This window comes from Pinus tabuliformis, chromosome 4_2 (assembly GCF_031772625.1).
Source record: "Pinus tabuliformis cultivar Carrire ecotype Pingquan chromosome 4_2, CPIR1, whole genome shotgun sequence".
Taxonomy (NCBI): Eukaryota; Viridiplantae; Streptophyta; class Pinopsida; order Pinales; family Pinaceae; genus Pinus; species Pinus tabuliformis.
In genome coordinates, this window is record NC_142304.1 from 268902538 (window position 1) to 268925646 (window position 23109).

The following is a 23109-nucleotide window of genomic DNA, read 5'->3' on the forward strand; positions in this document are numbered from 1 at the left end:
CTGTCGGGGTAGTTTTGGCATTGAAGCTACAATGGAGGATCAACCTTCCGGGAGAGTTTTGGAGCAGGAGGTTGCTGCATTGGAGCAGTTTGATTTATAGTCACCTGGGCCTGTGCAAAGAACCATCACTGGGCTCGCATGGGAGTTGGAGGAAGGAATTGTAGAGCTGGAACTGGCCGAGAGAAGTAGGAGATCACTTGGAGGGCCATTTGGGGAGGATTGTTGGAGTTGGGAGAGCAGAGTTTGACAGGATCAGTCACAACAACAAAATTCGAAATCGGAGGGCCAAGCTATGAAGGGTCAATTTTTTAAGGTTTGAACCAAGGGAAACCCTTTTTGGGTTTTCTGGGTTTTGGGCAAGGATCACACTCCTAATTTTATAGAATTTTCTGGGCAAATCTAAGGGGTCAAACAAGGATCCCAACTAAAGCCAACAACTAGAGGGGTTAAGGGGAATTTGGGCCAAAAATCTGAGGTCAACATTTGGCAAATTCCTTCGTGGGTTATTCTGGGTATTTGGTGGAGAGGCCGAGGTTAATTTTTCATAATTTTCTAAGCACTGGAGGTGGGGTTTCCAGCAGCATCCTTGCAGCGGACAGCGCAGGGCATCATTGCAGCAGTTACTGTGCCATCTGGGCTTGACATATTACCATCTGGGTTTGATCATGCTTGCCATTGAGGCAAGCCCAAGTGCACCACTTCCACATTATTGTACTTTTCTCCCAGATTATAATAAAATGGCTCAGTTGTTGGATATTCTTGGACTTTTTATGGGTGTGCATTGAATGTTTCAATTTTATGGTGTTGCTTTTATATTTTTTGGTCAAATAAGAGTGGAGCCTTCTATTAACTGCAAGAAAGATTACATATGTTACATGGCTTTACAAAGTAAGGATCAATAAGGCTCACCCTATGAAGGGTAACCAAATACATAACCCGAAACTAACCCGGAACCATCTAAGATTTCATGAGATCTGACGATCATCAACACTCTCATCTCGACAACATGCACCCCTTTTATCCTGTTCACGGACCCTAAATGATTGTGAGCCATTGGTTTATGAAAGTTCGGGTCTGTTTTGAAACTTAAGCTCTGATTACTTGTGGAGCTTGGCGATTGATCTGATGGTCCTTCATGATTTCGGAGCGGAAACCTGCATGGTCTATAATTTCCTTTTCGAACCTGATGAGGATTATAAACCGTTAGACTAAAGAGCATCGGGTCCGCTTTGGTGGTTAACCCTCGATTGTTTTTTCACCCGATGGCCATTAGATTACTCAGGCTGTCAAGATCTATGGCCGATGACCCACGAAGAAACCTATTGTTTACCCAGTGCTTCTCCCCTGTGGAAAGCTCTGTTTTCAGCATTTATCTTCTCCCTTTTTTCCTTTTCTTCTTTTTTTGAATTTAACGGTTAAAAGGACTTACACTTCCACTTTCTCCTGCTTCCACTGGTCTTCCTTCTTGTTCAGTCCTGATAGTTTGGAAGTTTTCCATGTCTTTGTTCACCTGTCTTTGACAATCCTCATGTAATTTCCCCGAGGGTATCGAGTCCCATGCATACCTGCTGTAAATTTCTTTGCAAATCACTCCTTCATTCGCCAGACGGTCAGCTAGCATATTGGCTTTTCTCTGCACATGAACGAAGCTGGCTGTTCTTAGGGTTTGTAGGTGGGAATGAATACGCTGAAAGACCTGCCAAAGTCTCCAATCTTTTGGTACTTTTCCAAGTGCTTTCCCATTGCAAATCTTCTTGGCCGCATTAATAACCAATTCCGAGTCTGCTTCGATGATGACATTATGAGAATTTGACTCAATTAGTATTTCTAGGCACTGCTCTAAGGCCATGAGCTCCGCCATGTTATTTGTGGCAGTTCCCAGATTACTATAAAAGATGTCCTTTATGCACCCCTGCTCATCTCTGATGACCCCACCAAAACCTGCCTTCCTTGGGTTTCCTTTAGAGGCTCCATCTATGTTAATTTTCAAGAAACCATGAGAAGGAGGTTGCCAAAAGTCTTTACCAACGTTTATTCAGCTGACATCCTTGTGTGTGCTCTAGGGAACTATCGAATGGAGACCTGACTACAGCAGTATACAAGTGTCCTGGGGCAAAGTCGGGTTCTCAGGAGGTCTCCCTAACAAGGCACCAATAGTTTCGAGTTGTCTTAATATCTGTGCAATAGTGTTCTAGGTTGAGCCTGTTTTGCCATGAAAATCCTACCATTGCGTTCTTTCCAGACGTCCTACATTAAGAAGCCTGGAGCCAGAGTCCAAGCATTATTGATGATTTCATTGCTTGAGAAGTTCTTTCTCCAATTCCTCAAAGTATTGGTGATACTAAGGCCATCCTTGTTAGTTTGCCTGAAGACTGAGGCCACCCAATCCCACAATGTTGAGGTGAAGGGGAAAAGGTTGAGTAAGTGTTCCATCGTCTCCTCTTGTGTGCCACACATATAGCATTTGGATGGGCCAACAAAGCCTTTCTTCAGAAGATTTTCCCAAGTTAGAATTTTCTTTTGTTGAACTAACCACATGAACAACTTTATCTTCATCCAATGTGGGTGCTGCCAGAGGTTCTTCCATGCCTTATCAGGGTTTTGATGATCGAACCCTAGGGCTATTTGTTTGGCTTCTTTTAGGTTAAAGTTACCTTTTGTGTTTCTTCCCCATCTTAGTTGGTCAGGCGAGGATGAAACCAAAATCTTCCTTTGTTCCAAGTCCATAGCAAGAGAGTTTGCCTGTGCTTTCAAAGGGCTCTCTTCCCTGTAGCCTAGATCCTTCCATATTCTCCATTTGTCGTTGTTCCTTACCTGCTCCCAAAAGTCACTGACCATGCATAAACCTTTGTTGTCAGTGTCATTCTTGAGATCAGTTAGTTCTTCCCTAAACAGGTTTGGTTCTTGTTGCCAGTTGTCCTCCCAGAATCTTGCTAGGTTCCCATCTCGGATCTCCCAGAAGCTATGCTGCTGGACAATGCCTCTATTTTCCCAAGCAAGATTCCAAATGTGGGAGCCCTTGATAAGCCCAGACATTCGAATATGATCCGTTTCTTGCCAATTTCTTGCATATTTCTGTTTCCAAAGCTTGGCCCATGGGGTTGTCGATTCCTTGAGCCACCTCCACCAAAGCTTTGCACCCGAAACTCTGCTGAGGGTTTTGGGGTCATGAAGCCCCAAACCTCCATGGGCCTTAGGTTTGCATAGCTCTTCCCAAGCTACCAAAGCCCACTTCTTTTTCTCTTCCCCATTGTCCAAGAGAAAATCTCTTTGAATGTTCCGATCTATTGTAAAACTCCTTTAGGAACAGGAAGAGCGAACATTATGAAAATAGGTATGGCCTGCAGGATAGCTTTTGTGAGCACAAGGCGCCCTACTAAATTTAAAGATCTGCATGTCCATTTCCTGACCTTATCCTGAAGTTTGTTAATGACCGGCTCCCACACTCCCTTGCTTAGAGGTTTGTCTATGAGGGGCACTCCCAAGTAATTAGAGGGTAGCTGATCCCTTTGCAACCCTAGAATTCTGGTAAGATTTCTCTGAATAGCAATGTCAATGTTAAAAAAGAAAACTTTTGATTTGTTAAGGCTTACCTCTGTACCAGCGGCCATAGCAAAGTCATTCAAGATTTGTTTGAAAGATTTGGCTTCCTTGACTGTGGGAATGCCTTGCAGCATAGTGTCATCTACAAATTGTTGGTGTGTTGAGGTCACTCCATCTGTGGTGAGTTTCAAACCCTTGATTCTTCCCTCAGCACTTGCCATTTTTATCGCTCTGCCTAGCCCTTCCATCATGAGCACAAAGAGGAAGGGGGAGATCAGATCTCCTTGTCTTAGTCCCCTAGAAGGCATGAAGGTTCTTGAGGGCGAGCCATTAAGCAGGATTGAGAAACTGGCTGTGGATACAAGGGCCATAACCCATCTGATCCAATTGTGGTCAAAACCATAAGCTTTCAACACTGCCCTGATGTAAGACCAGCTTAGCTTGTCATAAGCTTTCGCTAGGTCAAGCTGTATGATCATACCAGCTTGCTTGTTGCTTTTCAGAGAGTGTACCATCTCATGAGCTTGTATGATATTATTGAGAATCTGTCTTCCTTCCACATAACCAGTTTGCTCCTCTGATATGAGAGCTGGAAGAAGGGGCTTGAGTCTGTTAGCAATTACTTTTGAAATAATTTTGTACACCACATTACATAAAGCTATGGGTTTGAATCTGTCTGGTGTGATGGCTTTCTCCTGCTTTGGAATCAAAGCTATAAAAGAGGCATTGAGAGCCTTCAGGACCAATCTGGATCTTCTTGAGTCTTCCACCACCTCAAGGATGTCTTGTTTGATTGTTTTCCAGCATGCTTTGAAAAAGTCCACATTGAAACCATCTGGGCCAAGAGCTTTCCCATTTTGCATCTCGTTGATAACTTCCCTGATCTCATCTTCAGATACTGGCCTATTGAGATTATGATTGTCTTCCCTTGTGACAAGCTTGGGAATATACCTTGTGAATTTGTTAATGAACTGTGACCTGTCTAAGAGAGGCTCCTTTGCAATGCTGAGGAAGTGTTGTACTAGGACAGATTCCATTTCTTTGTGGGTGACAAGCTCTTTCCCTTGAGAATCTTTGAGTTTTAGAATTTTGTTGTGTGACCTGTGACTCAAAGTTGACTTGTGAAAAAACTTTGTGTTTCTTTCCCCTTATTTAATCCACTGTACTCTCGATTTCTGTCTCCAGAAAATCTCCTCTTGCCTGCACCTATCATCCCATTCCTTCTGAAGAATATCTGCTTGAGATTTCCTTTCCTCATTAAAGCCCTCTGTGATCATACGTTGATTAATCCCTAGCTTCGAAAATGTTGCTAAACTGTTTTTTGTTCCAATCTTTGAGTTTAACTTTGATGTGTTTAAGTCTTTGTTGTAGCATGAACATTTTGGTGCCTTGAAAGGGCAACTCTTCCATCCACCATTTATCAATATTACTGGTGAAGTCAGGGTGAGAGAGCCAGACATTTTTAAACCTGAAAGGTCTGTTCCTCGATGTGCCCATAAAAGTGGCTTCAAGCTGGACTGGCCAGTGGTTTGAGCCTCCAAAAGGAAGGATTGAAGCTGACATGTCAGGGCCTGTGAGAAATAGGTCCTCTGAGATCATGAATCTATCTAGTTTGGAGGCAACTTGAGAAGCCCCTCCTCTCTTGTTGTTCCAAGTAAAGGTGCCATTTATTGTTTCAGCATCCACTAATCTCATGTTATTTATGAAGTTTTCGAAGGCAATGGAGTCTCTTCCTAGTGTTCTAGTACCCCCTTTTTTCTCTGTAAGAGATTTGATCATATTGAAATCCCCTACCAGAATCCAGGGTATATCAGGATATCTCTCTTTTAGCTCCTCAAGGGAAGTGAGAAGCTTGATTTTGTCTTCTAGTTTTTGAGGACCATAGACATTTGTAATCATGTAACTCTCCTTATCACCCATAGGTTGTATTACCAGCGAAAGATAGTTCCTCTTGCCGAGTTGTCTGCCTTAACCTCTAGATACTCATACCTGCTCAACCATTTGCTATGTATTTCTCTGATTTTATCCATCGAACATTTTGTTTCTTGAATGAAAACCATGTCTGATTTTCCTTCTTTTATTCTACTGCTAAGATTTCTTTGTTTCCTTTTACTTCCTAGGCCCCTAATATTCTAGGTTGTGAACTTCATTAAGAAAGGTTTGTAAAAGAGTAACTGGTGAGATCTTTCATCTTACCTAAGTTGATCATGAGTTTTCCACATTCTATCAGCGGCTCATTTTGTCTTTTCCTTCCTCTTTTCCTACCTGGGTTCTTGGAAGAGTGCCCCAGTGTATCCTCCATTGTCTTCACCCCTCTATTTTCTTGGCTTTCATGGTTTCTTTTGACTCCAGAGCTTTTCGATTGGGATCTCCATAGGAAGAGTTGTTGAATCCTATCAAACTCCTCTTTTGGCAGGGAGTCAACTCCTTTGGTAATGCCCTGCTCCAGAAACTTTTCTAGATCCAAGTTTTCCTTCTCAAGAATCTCCTGTAGTTCATGATCCTCTATTCCCGCCTCACTTGGGGTCATCTCATGGTCCCTGCTGAGCTCCACACTGCTTGGTAGATCATCCTGTTGCTGGCTATTTTCTGGTATGTCCTCCATGCTGGTATCCCTATCCTTCTCATTGGTCTTAGTCTCCAATTTCTGGTTTTCCCCATTGTTTCCAATTTCTTCTTCTAAGATTTTGAAACTATTATGGCTCAGTGGTCCGTCCTCGTTGACTTTCTTTTGGTGCCGCTTTCCTCCTTTCCCCTTACCCCCCACCTTAGTGAAACCCTCGGGATCTTTGCTTGTGGTGGTTTTTTTGTTGCTTTCCAGTTTGTTTAATGGGCAGTCTCTGTATAGGTGCCCATGTTCATGGCACTTGCGGCACCTAAATGGGACATGCTCATAGTCCACCGCCTGCACCCATTCCTCATCATAAACTTCTAAAATGATCTCGTCTGGGAGTGCCCCAGATAGGTCCATTTCCACATAGATCCGGGCGAAGGAAGTGTATTTGCCTCTTAATGTTGCATTTGATATCTTTATAAAATGCCCTAGTTTATTGCCAATAGCCTTTAGAGACTCCGACAGCCAATAATCTAAAGGAAGGGAGTAAAGTCTTATCCATACCGGTACTGAAGTGAACGTTTCTCGTTCTGGGACAAAGTTCATCACCCAAGGTCTCATGTATAGGCCTGCAGCAGCATAAAAATAGGGTCCTCCCTCGAACACTCTGTCTTTATCTTCTAAACTCGTGAACACCACAGTGAAGAAACCCTTGGATCCAAGGCGAAGGTTTATTTCTCTTTTCGGTTTCCAGTGGTACCTTATCCATGCATGTAAGGCTTGCTTCGTTGGCCAGGTCCCCATAAATTTGCATATGATTGCATGTTCCGCCATGTGATATCTGTGCATCTGTAGTGCTGGGTCACTTAAATGACTCGGGGAGTGATAGTCGACTTGGGTTTGCAGCCACCTGTCGCCCTCAAAGGTGCATCTTTCTGACTGCTGCCCTCTTTCCTCTTCTCCCTGCTATCTTCCTCATGATTTGCTCTTTGTTCGTGAGTTTTAATTTTTTCCGTGTTAGTGTCCTCAGTAATCCCCTCTGTTGGTTTCTTGAAGTGATGCAGATCAGTTTCCTTGTTTTTGTTCACGACTATGTGATTGTAGGAGGGAGCAGAACTCCCTCCTCCATGACCCGCCATGGTCACCAACTTCCAACCCTGACTCAAACCCTAGATCAAAATGTCGCTGTCCTGACCCCGACCCGCCACCTTGTTCCTACCACGTTATCTCCGACTTCTGTAACTAGTGCAATGGAAAGCATGGATCATATTTCTTGCAGTACAAGTTAGGGTTATTGCGGCCCTGTGAAGGTTTGAGGGTTCTATGGTGTTGCTTTTATTATTTTCTTTGCATAGCACTTTTTTGCCTAGTTTGGAACATTACACCTTCCAATTGGTAATACTTCTACAACAAAGTTGGCAAGAATTCCCAAATTTCATGATCAAACCTAACATATCAACACATAGTATCATTTGATTTGATATCATGTAGAGGTGAAGACTGTTCATCTAAGACATTGTTCCACAAATGAGCAAATTGTAGACATGTTCACCAAAGCACTTGGAAGAAAAAAGTTGAAAAAACTCAAAATGATACTTGGGCTCACCAATGCTCCTTTGGATTAAGGGGGGAATGTTAGACACTTGATCCTTGGGGGTTTGGTGAATATTTTGTAATTATGTAGATAGGGGAAATATGAACAGTTAGAATAAGAACCGACCTTGGAAGATGAAACCGAGGGTTGCTTTTGTACAGTTATATAAGTATGTTCACATCAATACAAAACCATTCAATTCAGGAGTTATTCGTTGGCCTGGCATGTAATTGTTATGATTTGTCCCAAGCCAACCTTTCGAGGTCCCAAATTCTATCTTCCTCATTAGAAAGACCCAATAAAGTCATACGGTAAGTTTGTAGATCCATTTTGGATCATTATGTCTCAACTTTCAATCAGTTGCTACCATTGAGGAACGAACCCCTTCCTGGTTTCAATCTTAGACTTTAGACAGTGCCTATCTAAAGGGGTGGAGGAAAGGGTATGGGACCCAATTTTGCATATATTCAGAAATAATAGAAATACAATAGTGTGTTGAAATATAAAATGCATCCAAATTTGTATCTTCTCCATGTGAGGTCCAACGGATTTGATTTAAGCACCAAACATCTTGAAATGGGGATCACATTTTTTCATTTAATGTAAAATTTAAGTTAGTGTTGACATTTACCTTTAACCTTTACTTATATTATACTTCCATTAACTTTAAGAATTAATATTAAAAATATTTGGCTTTTTAACATTAATTTGTGTTTTTTGGGATCAGTGGAACAAGGTCAATTTGTGTGCATTAATATTAAAATCTGTTGAGATCATAATATTAATTTGTGTGTTATTTTGGCATGAGAGGCATACTGGCATGTGTGTTTTTTTGGCATGAGTAGCATGTAGGCCAGTTTGTGTTTTCGGCATGAGTGACACATGGATCCTGTTGGTGCTGAACTGGACCAAAATTCCCGAAACTGCTGTGAACGAAATCCCACTGGTTTTGATTACTATATCATCAAATAAAGTGGTGTTTTGTTCTCCATAAGACCTAGAAACATGCTTGCCTTACCAAGATTAGTAAACTTACTCTTTGCTCTAGGTCAGTAGTCTACTTCCTAGGGAACCTTTTAATAGTCCCTTTTTTTTCTACATGAAATACCATGTAACTCCCTCCAGTTATTTCAAGCCACAATATCAAATCGATTTTTATGCCAAGTCATCAAAAATGAGTTACACAATTTGCTTGGATGATACAATGTGGATATATACTCAAACCACATATCTTTGTTTAAAGGCAAAGAACTTAATTGCAATTGCGAATAAATGGGGTCTCGGGGAAGAAATTTTCAAGTTAGAAGATTGCAGTATCACATTATTAGGAAGTGAGTCATTCAATCATGTTTACAAGTGATATGGAGGTTATAGATACAAATTTCATTAAATGTCCAATTTATGAAACTTAGTAATATGATGAAGTTCATCGCCCTTGGCCCTACTCTGCGTTGAAATTGATCTCTATGAAAAGTTAGGCCTTGTAATTTAAAATTTTGTCAGAATAATTGCAACAACTAGTGAAATTTCGTTTTCCAAAACCTTTCAATTCATCTAGGGAACTAACACTTTGGATGCTTTTGGACCCAATGGCCACAAGGGAGGGATTTTCTACTGTCTCTTTTCATCCTTTTCCCCAGGCTGTAAGGAGATTTTCTAGTACAAACACTCAATCATTTTTTTTTACCACCAATGAAATTCTTTGCCCAAATATTTGCAACCATTTTCAAACATGCATTGTCTTTTTTCATTCTTTTCCCTAGGCTGTAAGGAGATTTCTAGTACAAACATTCTTCATCTTTAAAATCTAGTTAATTGTACAATTTTTCTACCCCTAAGTGATTCTTTGCCCATCTATTTGCAAGAATTTTCAAACATCCATTGCCAATATATTTGGCCGCCAAGTTGGTTGTCGATGTGATTGCTAATGCCAACATGTATTCTTTCCTTCATAACACTGGTACGAATAAATGACTTAGCGTTTTATTTGATTTTAAGATGGTAAGACTTGGGGCTCAAACATAACTTCACATTTCTAGATCCTATGTTCTCTTTGTGGCTTAGGAGGCCTGCTCCTGTCATGCAGGTAACAATGAATGGCCTTATTGACCAACGAGGTATTTTACAATGCATTGAGTGGATGCTGAAGCAGATGTAATTATGCCGTTTCTTGGTAACTAGATTTTGATTGCTTGACAATATCGTGATGTTAATGGACTTTCATATGCACTTACTAATTCATGATAACATTTGCATGCAGGTTCATCTACAATGATTGGTTTACCCCACATACAGCAGCACGATTGAAATTTCCATACTTTTGGGATGTAGAATGCTTGAAAACTAATTTCACGGATGAGTATGCCTTTGACGAGTTATGACTGATATCTGAGAAGTGATTATTCATTATCAAGAACATGTGTATAAGCTAACTGATTCTATTATGCATTTCATTTATATTCTGTGTGCACTTAGTTTTGGAGTTTAAATATCCCCTGCACAGTCTTGTGTGGGCGGCACCCCACCATCAAGGCATGGGTAAACGACCAAATGTCGAAAAATATCCACTGTTTAAAATTTTACATGATTCGAATCTGCATTTTTTTCCATGTCGTCCGATCCAGCACCCCAGAATCGATGATCTATGTTTCTGTGGATCAGACATGGACCTAGATTTGATACTTTGAAAATGCTGAAGGATCCGCACATTGGATACGTCATCGATGCAGATCCTGCCCCCTCCCCCCAAAAAAATATTTTATATCATAACGATATTACTTTAAAACAGTTCACTTGTGTTAGGCCTTAAAACCCTATTACGAATGAAATTTGTCGGACATTACATGGCAGCCTTAATGACAACCATATTACAGCCCATCAAGTGTGCTATATATTAAACAGTAGCAGTATTATACACTAAATAGCAGCCAGACAATGCATTAATAATAGTTTGTATCATACACATTCAATAACAATGTCAAGCATTCAGTGACAAATATATTTCTATGCTGAAGACCATAGTGTCTTCTTAAATGTAGACACTATTTTATAAATGGAAGCCATGCTACAACATTTATACCATGCACATTCAATAATAATATGAAACATTAAGTGGCAAACGTACCTCTATGTTGTACTCTTCGTTTAGTTGGGGCCATACCGTAAAAAATGCAAGCCATGCTACAATATTTATAGTAGGATGATTTACATTAATACAGTGAGCTACCTTGTATATATTATTGAAGAGAGTTAGAAGATTGTGAATATAGACTAATTATACCAATAAACGTGTTTATTTTGGAATAGGGTTGCTAGAATTTTAATTTAATTATCAATAATTATTAGGTGGATAGTATAGATTTAAATTTCACAAAAAATTTTAGAATATTTTTAATAGTAGTCATTAATCAAAGGTTGAAATTTCTTTCAAAAGTAGGTATGCCCTTTCTACCTTTTTAATTAAATTTATTAATTTAAAAAAATGTCACATGAACAAGTTTCATATGAAATGAATTATGTGTTTTTAAGCATTGTGGTATTGGCACATGATATTGTAACAAATCATTTTTATAGGTTAATAATCTCCATGATAAAGTGGGGTGAATCTCCATGGTCAAGAATCTTGTTACATATTCTTTTAAATATATATGTTTTATTATTAATTTTTTTTTTATAATAAAAATAATAACAATAATTTAGAATGAAATTATAAGTTAGTTGATTTTTATGATTTGTTCAATATTGACAATGTGAGATGTATCATGAAGTGTGTGTTTTGAGTCTACCATAAATTGATTTTTATTGGTTTTTACCACCCATTTAATTTATGTGATTGTGTTAGTATGTAATATCTCTTTTATTTATTTATCTAATTTCTCTAGGAAACTAATTTTAGAAGTTACACCATAATTTTTTGCTAGGAATATCAATGAAAAATGCAACCCAAGTCACATAAATTGTAAAGAAGAATTATTGCAAAACCCTAATAATTTTATTAATAAATTCCAGGAGGAAATTACAATAATAATTGAAGGAAAACATGGAAGATAAATTCTCTAGAAATTCTCAGCCTTCGGCTTCCAGATTTTGTAATATTATCCTTGCACAAATAACTCAGCCTCCTTTAAAGATGTTTCGTTGTTCCCAATTAACTTGACATATGTAACGTAATTGCTCTTGCCATATTATCCTGAATTGCTACAAGTACATTGATCTCTCGAATCTTGGTTTTTGGTGATTCTCAACTCTCCTTCCTCATTAAGCGCCAACGAGGAACAGAAAGTGGTTCTAACTCTTGATGAGTTAAGTGGATGTTTCACCATCGAAACTAATCACCACCAACTAGAGTGTATGTTTCAACACTAAAAGTGGGAATTCTACAAGGGTTTTTCCTCACAAGGTAAGCTACTAGAGCTCTGAATCTGATTCACAATATTCCAATCATCATGTCCTCCAAATGATCCCCTGCCTTCTTTATTGTGATGGTTGCCAAAATACCATGGGTCTTTTTTCTTCTTTTATTAAAGTTACTTTTTATAAGGTTTATTTCTTAATTAATTGAAGTCTCTTAATAATCTAATTACTCAATATCACTTTAGAAGTGACATTAGATAATTAAATTATTAGGGCCTTTTTGCTTGTCCCCAAGCAATATAACTCTAGCACCATTCATAGATCCTCCTCGAAAAGTAACATCATAGTCCTCCCTTCTCAAGATTGCTTCTCCCCAAGCAATTCTAACATATAACTCTGGATCCTCAATGAGTTGCATAACATCTAGACTTTGAATGCCAAGTCCAAAATCTGGATCCCAACTAACTTTGATGAAGGCATTGCTTAACTCTTGTTGCATTAATAGGACACTATGGAGCTCGATAACTCTTGTCAAGTCTGATCCAAGGTGAAGCAATATATCCAACACATAAATTCTTGGATTCCAAACAAGTATGTGGAATGCTTTAGCGTGTATATGTTGTATCACCTTAAGGTTGTTACACTCCACATCACTGACATCTTCTACAATATCACAAAGATGTAGGCCATGTGACATAAAAATTCCTGATAAGGGTGAGGAGCATAGCTGCGCATGATTTCCCACTCCAACGTACTTTGTGCATCCTTCAAGAAGAATTAGACATGGAAACTTTGATTCCTTAGCTACAATTGGAAGACCTCTTGTGAAATGTCATATCATGCCACTCCATAATGGATTATTAGCAAGTGTGAAGTCATGTGGGCATAAGGTACTAGCTAGATAACCATCTAGAGGACTTACATGCTACTTCATGTTGTCACATGCTCCATCTTTCGTTATCCCAAGAGGGCTTCTAGCATGTTCCTTGATCCCCAAGGCATCATTGTGGCCCACAATTTCTTCCTTTTTTCCATCCACGATTGGATCTTGTTGACCCAACTATTGTGCCTTGGCTATCTTGGGGTTACAGTGAGGAGATGAGACCATGGAAAAAGATCTTACCCACCTACTAATGTAATGATACAAGAGATGATTCCATGTCTTGTCTACTACTAGGTGATTTCCCCAAGAGTCATCCTATTTTAGAAGCTCAATCCCCGTTGGCTTAATCTCCAATGTTTGCCCTTCCATGTCCCATGCTTATTGCTTGACAACACCTCTAAGCTATCAATAGCTTCCTCTCTCTATATCACATAGTTTCCTTGAGTATATATCTTTGAGCCAAACTATTGCTACTAGTCTTTTAACAAAGGCCGGAGCAACTTTGAAATAATTTTCCCATGCTAGTTTGCCTATTGCACCCTTGACAAAATGATACCAAAATGTCATTGTGTTGGTTTTCGTATGATGTAACCTTATACTCCCAAGGAATTGTAAGGAAATGCATAAGCTCAGGCACTTGATCATCATCTTTGTTTCCATGCACTACTTGTAGACCTACTAATGATTCGCTAAATGTACCTCCTTTGAGCTTCCGTTGCTCGAATTTGACAAAGGTGCCGACTAGAAGTTTTCTATTAGGAAGTTTGAGTTCTAATGCTAATGCTTCCACCAACTACAACTTATAGAAGCTTGGAGCATCCCCTTAACAAGTCGGACATCCACCCAACAAAATTATATGTTACTAGTACCTTGGGGAGAGTCTTTGCCATGACACCTTCTTCTAACTCCTGGTTTTGCTTTCTTGCATGGTCACACCCTGCCATATCATCGGATGTTCCACTTGGATCCCGCTGCCAAATAGTGACTCTAGCATCCCCAATACTGAAAAGTTCCTTCTGCGTTGTAGTCTTGGTTGGAAATTTTCTCCCATAAATCCCCCACTTGGTAGAGTACAAACTCATGATCTTCCTCTAGTCTAACTGCCTTGGAGATCTGTCATGGGAGATGTCAACTGTAATCCTAACACCTTTGTGGTCCATGATTTGTTAGAGAATGTCTCTTCCACTAGTTATTAACAATCTTTGAAGAGGACCATCATACTAATTTTGCACTACTCTGATTATAAGTGGGATGTTGCTTTGTTAAAGTTCTATCCCTTGATCCGGTAGCCCGGTATGTTGGCCTGCGTAGAACCACCTACAAGATTGATTCTTGCTCCGTCTTTGGTCCTGATCTTACGTGTCATCCCTTTATCCTTATGAGGGTTAGAAAATTTCCCATATGGGCATTTGGCGATGCAAGCCTTGTCGATGTATTACTGAAGAGGATTGCTCCACAACTCAAAAGTGGAGTTCTATTGTTGCCCCATTAACAACTCTAATTGGTTTTCCATACTAACAAGATTGCTAGTTGTCCTTGCACACTTGACTCTCAAAGTTTCAAACTCATTGTCTTATAATATAACCTCCTTTAGCAACTTGGTTTTCTTTTCCATTACTAAAAGGCCCTTTGTAAGCTTTTCAATTTCTTCCTAAGTCTGATTGTTACTTAGAAGCCTTGCAGAAGAGATTTGGGACTCTCTTGTATGGTATCTGTTGGTTGTTAATTTTGCCCACTTTTTACCCACCTTTTTATCCCTTTCCTATACACATTTCATGCCTTTGTTGGTCGATTTGCATTCTAAACAACGAAGGTACACTTACTATCATGTCTTTGTGAATTGTTAATCATTGAAGCGTAGTCATAGAGGATTATTCCCTAAAGCGACTTGCTAACTTAAGTTTTCGTGCAAATTTGGAGAAATGATGATTAAAGGCATGATTCAATGTATGATGACTACTGAGCGGACAACGCTATCTTTGGATATTAGCTGCAACGGTGGATCAACCTATCGACCAACATAAGTACTATCTTTGAATTCTGTTGTATCTGAAGACATCGTTATGTATTTGCAGGTAGATAGTTGCCATAATTTTAGGCACTGTCAGTTGATTAATGAAATGTATAAGTAGTGATTATGGGGCTAGGAAAGCCACTGTTAGGAGATATACGATATTTTTGAGTTGTAACAAAAGACCTTTTTAATGATATTTTGATTAATATAATTGTTGATCTTTTGAGTATTTTATAGATCTCGATCTTGCCATAGCCTTGATCAAGGAGTTGGGCCCACTCTCCTGACCAGGAACTGTTGGATTAGATGTGTGCGTAGGTTTATTTTCTGTTGTGTTGTCTCTTTGCTATGTAATGATTTCAGTGTGTTGATGTGAGTCTTAACTTGTTGTTACTCTTATTTATTGTTACAATTATAACTTATTGTTACACATTGTTATGATTAAATGTTCAACGCTGGATAAGGAAACTGTGGCCTGCATATACCTTGCATGATAGCCTTGAAATAAGCAGCCGAGCCCCGGGTTGACAATTAATATGGGATTGGGTGAATTGCATGATTCATATTTGAACACCAACATTTTGGCATCGTTGCCAGAGAGGCTATCGAAGGCGCAAAAATACGACCATTATTGACCATAAGACCACTTTCTCGTCTTGGGGAGGGAATCTTTTCACCCTACTCTAGGTCTTGAGCATTAGATTGTTTGTTTCTCTCATATGAACTGCTTTCTCATATTGGGAAGGGAAGTTTTTTTTCACCCTGTTTTAGGTCCTAAGCTTAGAATGTTGTGGTTGGTTTGCTTTCTTTTTAGGGGCCACTCTCTCATCTCGGGGAGGGAAGTTTTCACCCTATTCTAGGTTCTAAGCTCTCTATTTGCTTGACTTTTTTCCTTTTATTTTCTGATTGCATGAACATAGATACAAATAAAAGGGGCAGAGGAAGACCCCCAAGAAGAGGAAGGAAAGATCTACGCAGAAATACCCATATCCAAGAAATAGTTTGAAGAGCTGAATTAGGAGCATCATCGCAAGTTGTTGTTAGGGTAAGATCTCATATGAGATCTGAAGGGCAATTAGTTTCGCAACCATAATGTCCCCCAATAACAGAAGCACAATTCAGGGAAGAAGAAGTAGCAAGCATAGGATCAAGAGAATTGAACACTATGAGTTCAGAAGAAGAATACTTGAGGGGAATTCACTGCACCATTTGATTGAGGGAGTGTTATTAAACAGACTCAACCATACATTATAGAACGATCAGAACCTGTTGAGATTCCAAGTGAATATTGGAAGATAATCATGGCCCCTGCAACTTTTTAATCGAGTTCCTGATTGGAGATATCAGGGGTGATGCACCTATGAAGCCTATTCCTCTGACAACATTACCTAACTTTCATGGTCTTTCTTCTGAAGATCCAGACACATTCCTATTTGAATTCGACGTTGTTTGTCGAGGGTATGACTATATTTTTGATGCACAAAAATTGAAGATATTCCCCGCCACTTTGAAGGGAACAACTTTGAGATGGTTCATGGGTTTAGGAGGGAAATCTATTACTACATGGGATGATATGAAGACAATTTTCCTCGAAAAGTATCAAGACTACTACAAATCCCGAGATGTTAAGGAAGAAATCTTTAAGATTATGCAGAAAGAGGATGAGAACATGGAGGACTTTGTGGAACATTTCCAATATAGTTTCCAGAGATCAGGCCATAGTGATCTGGATAAGGACATCTTGAAAATAATTTTTCTCCGAGCACTAAGGGAGGAATCTTTGGAACTTTTGAACGTAGTAGGAAAGGGAGACATATCAAAGGAATATTTTGACACCATCTGTGAATTGTGCATTAAGTGTTCACGTGGAGCTGCGAGGCATAGGCAGGGGATCTGAACCCTCAAGACATCCAACGGTGGAGTTACGAAAGCAGAAATTGGAAACTTGCTGGACAACTTGAGGACTGATATCTTGAGCACACTATCCTCACAGCTAGACATTTTACAAGCGAAACAAAAGCAGATGGAAGCAAAGAAGGCCATGTCTATTTTATGCCCTCAATGCAAAAAGAAGCACCCGCTAAAGGAATGTCCATTGAATACTGTCGAGACATGTGTGATATGTGAACAGAGCCATTCCACTAGCACCTGTCCATCTCTTCTTGGGTTGAAGGTAGTTTTTCAGGGAGCAAATGAAGAAGTAGATCAACTGTACTTCATGGGATCAAGGAAACCATGGCAACCATGGCCACAGAACATGAATCAAGGTATGCCTCAAGACCCTTCTCAGTATTTTAATAATTTGAATTTTGGGCCTCAGTCTGTACCTTTTTCACCTTCATGGTCATAGTATTGTCAATATCTAATGCCTTGGAAACCATGGTTCCCTCAGTCTGGTCCAACTCCTTCATGGTCCCAGAATTGGTGTGGACCTCCTCCTCCTTCAGGACAATTCTCCCAGCTTATGCTACAACAACAGTTACAACTGCCCTCTAATGCCTCCACCAGTAATCCTCCTCTTCATCCACAACTGCTTGTTCAATCCAACCCAAATCCAAACAATAGGGGGCTCAACAAGTTGAGACACTCAACCTTCCTGCATATAGTATTGCCACTACAGAATGTAATGAATTAAATCTCTGATCCGGTCAGGTGGTAAATACTCAGACTTCACCAATAATTGTTGAACATACTGATGATGAAGTCTCAAAACCAGAACCTAGGAATTCTGCAGGAACAACCAGGGACGAGTCAACACCTTCTCAAATAATTGTTACTAGAGGATGTCAGATTGGTCCACCTTATCCTGAGAGACTATCCTTGAGAAAACAGAGTCCTCGTCCTAAATTTGACTTTTTAGGGGCACTGCAAAATTTGTTTGTGAAAATCTCGTTACTGCAGGCTATGAAGGACATACCGATTTATGCCAAAACAATCAAAGAATATCGCTCTAGGAAACCTGGAAGAAAACCAAATGATCCAATCACTATTCATGTTATGGGAAATTTATCATATATAATGTTGGGGAAGTTTATACCTATTAAGTACAGAGATCTAGAGAACCTGATCTTACAGTACAAATTAATGGGGTTGATATCCCAAATGTGCTGGTAGACTTGGGGGCAAAAATAAATGTTATAACTTTTGCAACTGTGATTACCTTGGGTCTGTGAAACCTTAAACCAACTCCCACCGTCCTATAATTGGCAGATCGGTTTACTGTAAGACCGGTAGGGAAATTTGAAGATATAACTATTTCAGTAGACTCATGGCAGTACCCTGTTGATCTTTTGGTATTACATACCCAATCCCCAGTGGGTGGACGTCCTTTGATTTTAGGAAGGCTTTGGCTTGCGACTGCAGATGCTTACATTGGGTGTTGCTCAGAAAATATGGTAATATCCAATGGGGAAGTTACAAAGAATCTTATCCTTTACCCCCCTGCAGAACCAAGTTTATCAGATAAACTAGGGTTTACTTTAACACAAAAACCTCCACCTGCAAAAGGACTCGAACTTGAAAATGAAGAAATCATACCAATTCTTACTATTGGTGAGGCCCTTTGTTTTAAGGATGAAACAAAAGATGATGCCATTAGTACTTTTATCATCAGCGCCAACTCCGTCTTTGATTGTACCCTCCAGTTATTAGAATCTGTTGAGTTGCAATGTTCAGGAAGCCATTGAAGCAGAGACCGAAGTTGAAAGTGTTCTCATAATTGTACCTCATAACAGTTTTTTCTATAGAAATTGAACCGGGGATGACATTAAACGTTAATCCTGACCTTTCACCTTCCCAGTCTGAATGGTTACTAAAATTCCTTCGAGAAAATAAAGAAGCCTTCGCTTGGGAATATACAGACATGGAAGAGATCCTTGTTGATTTATGTACTCATCACATATACATTAAAGAAGAATGTCGACATGTTAGGCAACCACAAAGAAGAATGAATCTTGCTTTAAAGAACATTGTCAAAGACAAATTACAGAAACTATTGGATGTGGGATTTATTTACCCAATCTCGGACAGTCAATGGGTATCCCCACTAGTCATTGTTCCAAAAAAGAATGGCAAGTGGTGGATTTGTGTTGATTACAGGGAATTAAATAAAGCAACTTAGAAGGATCATTTTCCCTTACCTTTTATTGACCAGGTCCTTGATACATTAGCCGAAAAGAAGTTCTCCTTTCTGGATGGATTTAATGGGTACAACCAAATCCAAATAGCTCATGAGGATCAAGATAAAACTACCTTCACATGCCCTTGGGGAACCTTTGCATAGTGAGTCCTCCTATTTGGTCTTTGTAATGTACCTACTACCTTCCAATGGGCAATATTGGGGATTTTTTCTAATCTACTCAATGATAATGTTGAAATCTACATGGATGACTTCACCCCATATGGGGATTACTTTGAAGAAGGTTTAGAAAACTTAGAGAAAGTACTTAAAATATGTAAGCAAACACATATTTCTCTTAGTACAATAAAATGACATATAATGATGAAGGAAGGAATATTTTTGGGACTATTGCTTTCAGTTGCAGGAATTCAGGTTGATCCTGCCAAGGTAGAGGTAATGTTAAATTTTCCTACACCTAAGACATCGACAAAGGTACACAGTTTCATCGGTTATGTTGGCTATTATAGACATTTTATAGAAAATATTTCTAAGATAACATTTCCACTTTTTCAATTGTTACCTAAAGATGTAGAGTTTGTGTGGACAGGTGAATGTGAAACAACCTTTGTGAAAATCAAAGAACTAGTTTGTAAAGCTCCGATATTACGAGGTCATGAACGGAAACTTCCGTTTCATATCTCTACAGATGCTTCTTACACAACAGTAGGGGCAGTCTTGGGACAACAGGAGGACAAGAAACCATATGCGATTTATTACGTCAGCAAGAATTTGATTCCTGCTGAACTGAACTATATAGTAACTAAAAAAGAGTTTTTGGTTGTTATTTATGCTATTAATAAGTTTCGGCATTACATTACAGGGTATCCCACTTTCGTGCACACTGATCATACAACCATCAGGTATCTGATAAATAAACCGATAACTCTTGGTTTTATTACGAGATGGTTATTATTAATTCAAGAATTTGATATTACCATTGTAGATAAGCCAGGGAAAGATAATGTAGTTGCAGATTTCCTGTCTAGGCTGGATACTAGTGATGAAGGTGCACCTGTAGAGGATAGTTTTCCAGATGAACATCTTTTTGCAATTTCTACTCACACTTCGTGGTATGCAGATATTTCTAACTATCTTGCTACAAGAAAAGTACCTCAACACTTACCATACAAAGAGCAGCAAAGGATTATCCATCATAGTGCCCATTATTCGTGGATAGAGGGATACCTCTTTTATACAAGACCTGATCAACAAATTTGACGCTACATAGGTGAAGATGACATCTATGATGTCCTGAAAGCTGCTCATGATGGCCCCTATGGAGGGCATTTTGCAGATAAGAGGACAGGTCATAAGGTGTTATAGATGGGGTACTATTGGCCCTCTATTTTTCGTGATTCAAGGAAGTATGTCCGAGGGTGCGATAGCTGCCACTAGATGGGACAAGCTAGTCAATTAGATGAGATGTCGTTACAGCCTCAACTAGTTCTTGAGCCCTTTGAGAAATGGGCTATTGATTTCGTTGGGCCATTCAATCCATCCTCACATCAGAAAGTCCACATTCTAGTCTGCACAGATTATGTGACAAAGTGGGTAGAGGCCAAGGTTGTTGTGAAAGCAATAGAACAAGTTGTCTCAGATTTCTTATTCGAAGAAATTTTCGCTCGGTACGGTGCTCCTAGAGAGATAGTTTCAGATGGAGGGGCGCAATTCACACAACATCTGATAGCAAGACTTAGGAAGAAGTATGGAATCAAACACAGAGTGACATCTCCATATCATCCTCAGACGAATGGTCAGGTCGAGAGTACAAATAAAGTGATGGAGAATATCCTTATGAATATTGTAGCAAACCATCGCCAAAACTGGGCTGAAAAGCTTCATGAGGCACTTTGGGCATATATAACAACATGGTAGAACACAACAGGATTTTCACCATACGAGCTTGTCTATGGGAAATTCCTTTTGTTTCTAGTGGAATTTGAAATTAAGACGCTCAGGACAACCCTTGAAGTAGGTTTGGATCTTTTAGAAACTTAAAAACAACGACTGGAACAATTAAATGAGTTGGATGAAATTCATTTGGTAGTTATCCAGAACACTACTACAATTCAGCAACAACGAACTAAATGGCATGATAAATTTATCAAGAAAAAGGTGTTTCAAAGAGGAGATTGGGCGTTTCTCTATGACTCTTGGTTCAAAGATTTTAAAGGAAAACTCTGCTCTAGATGGATGGGACCATATGAAGTTGACACAATGTTTGATAACGAGACTGTTAGACTCGTAACAATCGATGAGGCACATACTCCCCTAATTGTAAATGGACATCGCCTCAAATTGTATCATCGTCCAGTTTCCAAAGACTCATTTATTAAACATCTCTCTAATAATTCTGTTTTGAAATTGTTAGTGTAGAGAATTCTTCTTCTGCACCCCTTTCTTAAAAATAAATAAAAAAATTACATATATATAATAAAATGTTGTTACTATATCATTATTTTTCTTGTAGGTACTTTGCTGGTGTTGTTACTCCTCCGGTGTTGTTACTATGTTTGTCGCGATTTCGTCTAAGTAGACTAGTGTTATTACTTCTTCGGTGCTATTACACCATTCATCGCGATTTTCATCTAAGTACACTGGTGTTGTTACTCCTTTGGTGCGGTTACTCCATCAAGGTAAGTCACCAGGTATGTCCCCAACTGACTTTGTGGATTTGATTGACATTTCACCTATGACATGACTAGACATGATCGTGGACGGTCATCCATTAGTGGGGAGGTACTATATTAATGTTAAACATGTCATATTTAACAACAATAATGATCCATCATTATTGTTGTTGAACCTCGCGCGAACTCTTACATTCCACATTAACATTTCCATTCCCACTATCAGGTCAATTTACTAAGTAAACTAACGCAGGTGTTTTACTTGTCAATCGGGGTTTGTAGACTTGGAAGCATGTCCAAAATATATGGATTTCAGGTAAAATCAATTTCAGAAGACAAAGCTCAAAAATTAAAGGAAATTCCTATTACAAATAAGTTCTAAGTTTAAAGAAATTAAAAATTCTCTGATTCAAGATGCAATAAGCAAAGGAAGAAGCTCCTAACTTAGGAGGTCTCGGTTGTCCTTCCTCACAGTACTGTCCCCAAGAAGAGAAACTAAAAAGCAACAGTTTGTGATGTGTAGGTAGCAAGAGAAGAGGCTCCTAACTTAGGGGGTCTTGGTTGTCCTTTCTCACAGTTCTACTCCAACAACATTACCAATGCATCAAATCATAAACTGGAATTCAAGAAATGCAAAAGGATGATTTTTAGTTGTGATTCATAATTTAATAGAAAGAGAATTTAACTTAAATCCTTGGTTGTCCTTTTGTATGCAAATTAGATCTTAAACCAAAATCATCCAGAAATCATACGGAAATCAAAGCAACTAAATCATAAAACTAAAACAAGAAATATTGAATCAAAACTATGCTTATTTATACAAAATTTAACCAAAGTGTATTTAGCTTGGTATGGGGGCCCTCCAACCTTGCCTTGTACACCTGAAGAACTCTTCAACTATAGCTAACTTGATAAAACACTCACAACATGAACAGCAATAGAACAATAGAACTAATTCTTCAAATTATCTCAAAAGTCTCCAATAGTCTCAATACAAAATTACACACTTTGAATGGTTCATAAATTGTGTTTAAATAGGAAAATCATAAACAAACTTTGCTATAATGGCTCTAACAGCCTTATCTATCATAATCCATCCATACAGGTCGAACTCATCAAGTCTGGTTCACAAAATTAGGAAAATCCCACAAAATAAGAAATCTGCCCCTTTTTACTAGGGATTTATGAATGACAGGTCAAGATTGACCAGCATTGATCGGGCCTGTGTATGTTCAGTTTGATCGAACCAATAAGTGTTCCTTAATCTGTGGCTCCCAAGCTTTCCAAATATGCGTTCAGATCTCCCCCATGTGTCCTGCACATATGAATTTAATGGAGCTATTACAAGAATTTTTAAT

The 23109-nt window shown here is 39.0% G+C and overlaps 1 protein-coding gene across 10 annotated transcripts in view; it reads left to right on the plus strand.

The window, feature by feature from the left end:
• The window catches only part of ABP1 (endoplasmic reticulum auxin binding protein 1), a 464381-nt gene extending 453841 nt beyond the window's left edge, over positions 1-10540 (plus strand). The window contains exons 5-6 of one of the 10 annotated variants that reach the window (XR_016259770.1): positions 9778-9864; positions 9952-10107. Coding sequence is in view for 8 of the 10 variants with exons in the window: in XM_089428513.1 (XP_089284639.1) it covers positions 9756-9845; positions 9952-10072 (211 nt within the window). In the remaining 2 variants the exon portion in view is untranslated. Of the gene's footprint in view, positions 1-9755; positions 9865-9951 lie in introns of all 10 variants that reach the window. The other 9 variants (XR_016259769.1, XM_089428517.1, XM_089428513.1 and 6 more) reach the window with 9 other exon arrangements.
• The last annotated feature ends 12569 nt before the right edge of the window (positions 10541-23109 follow it).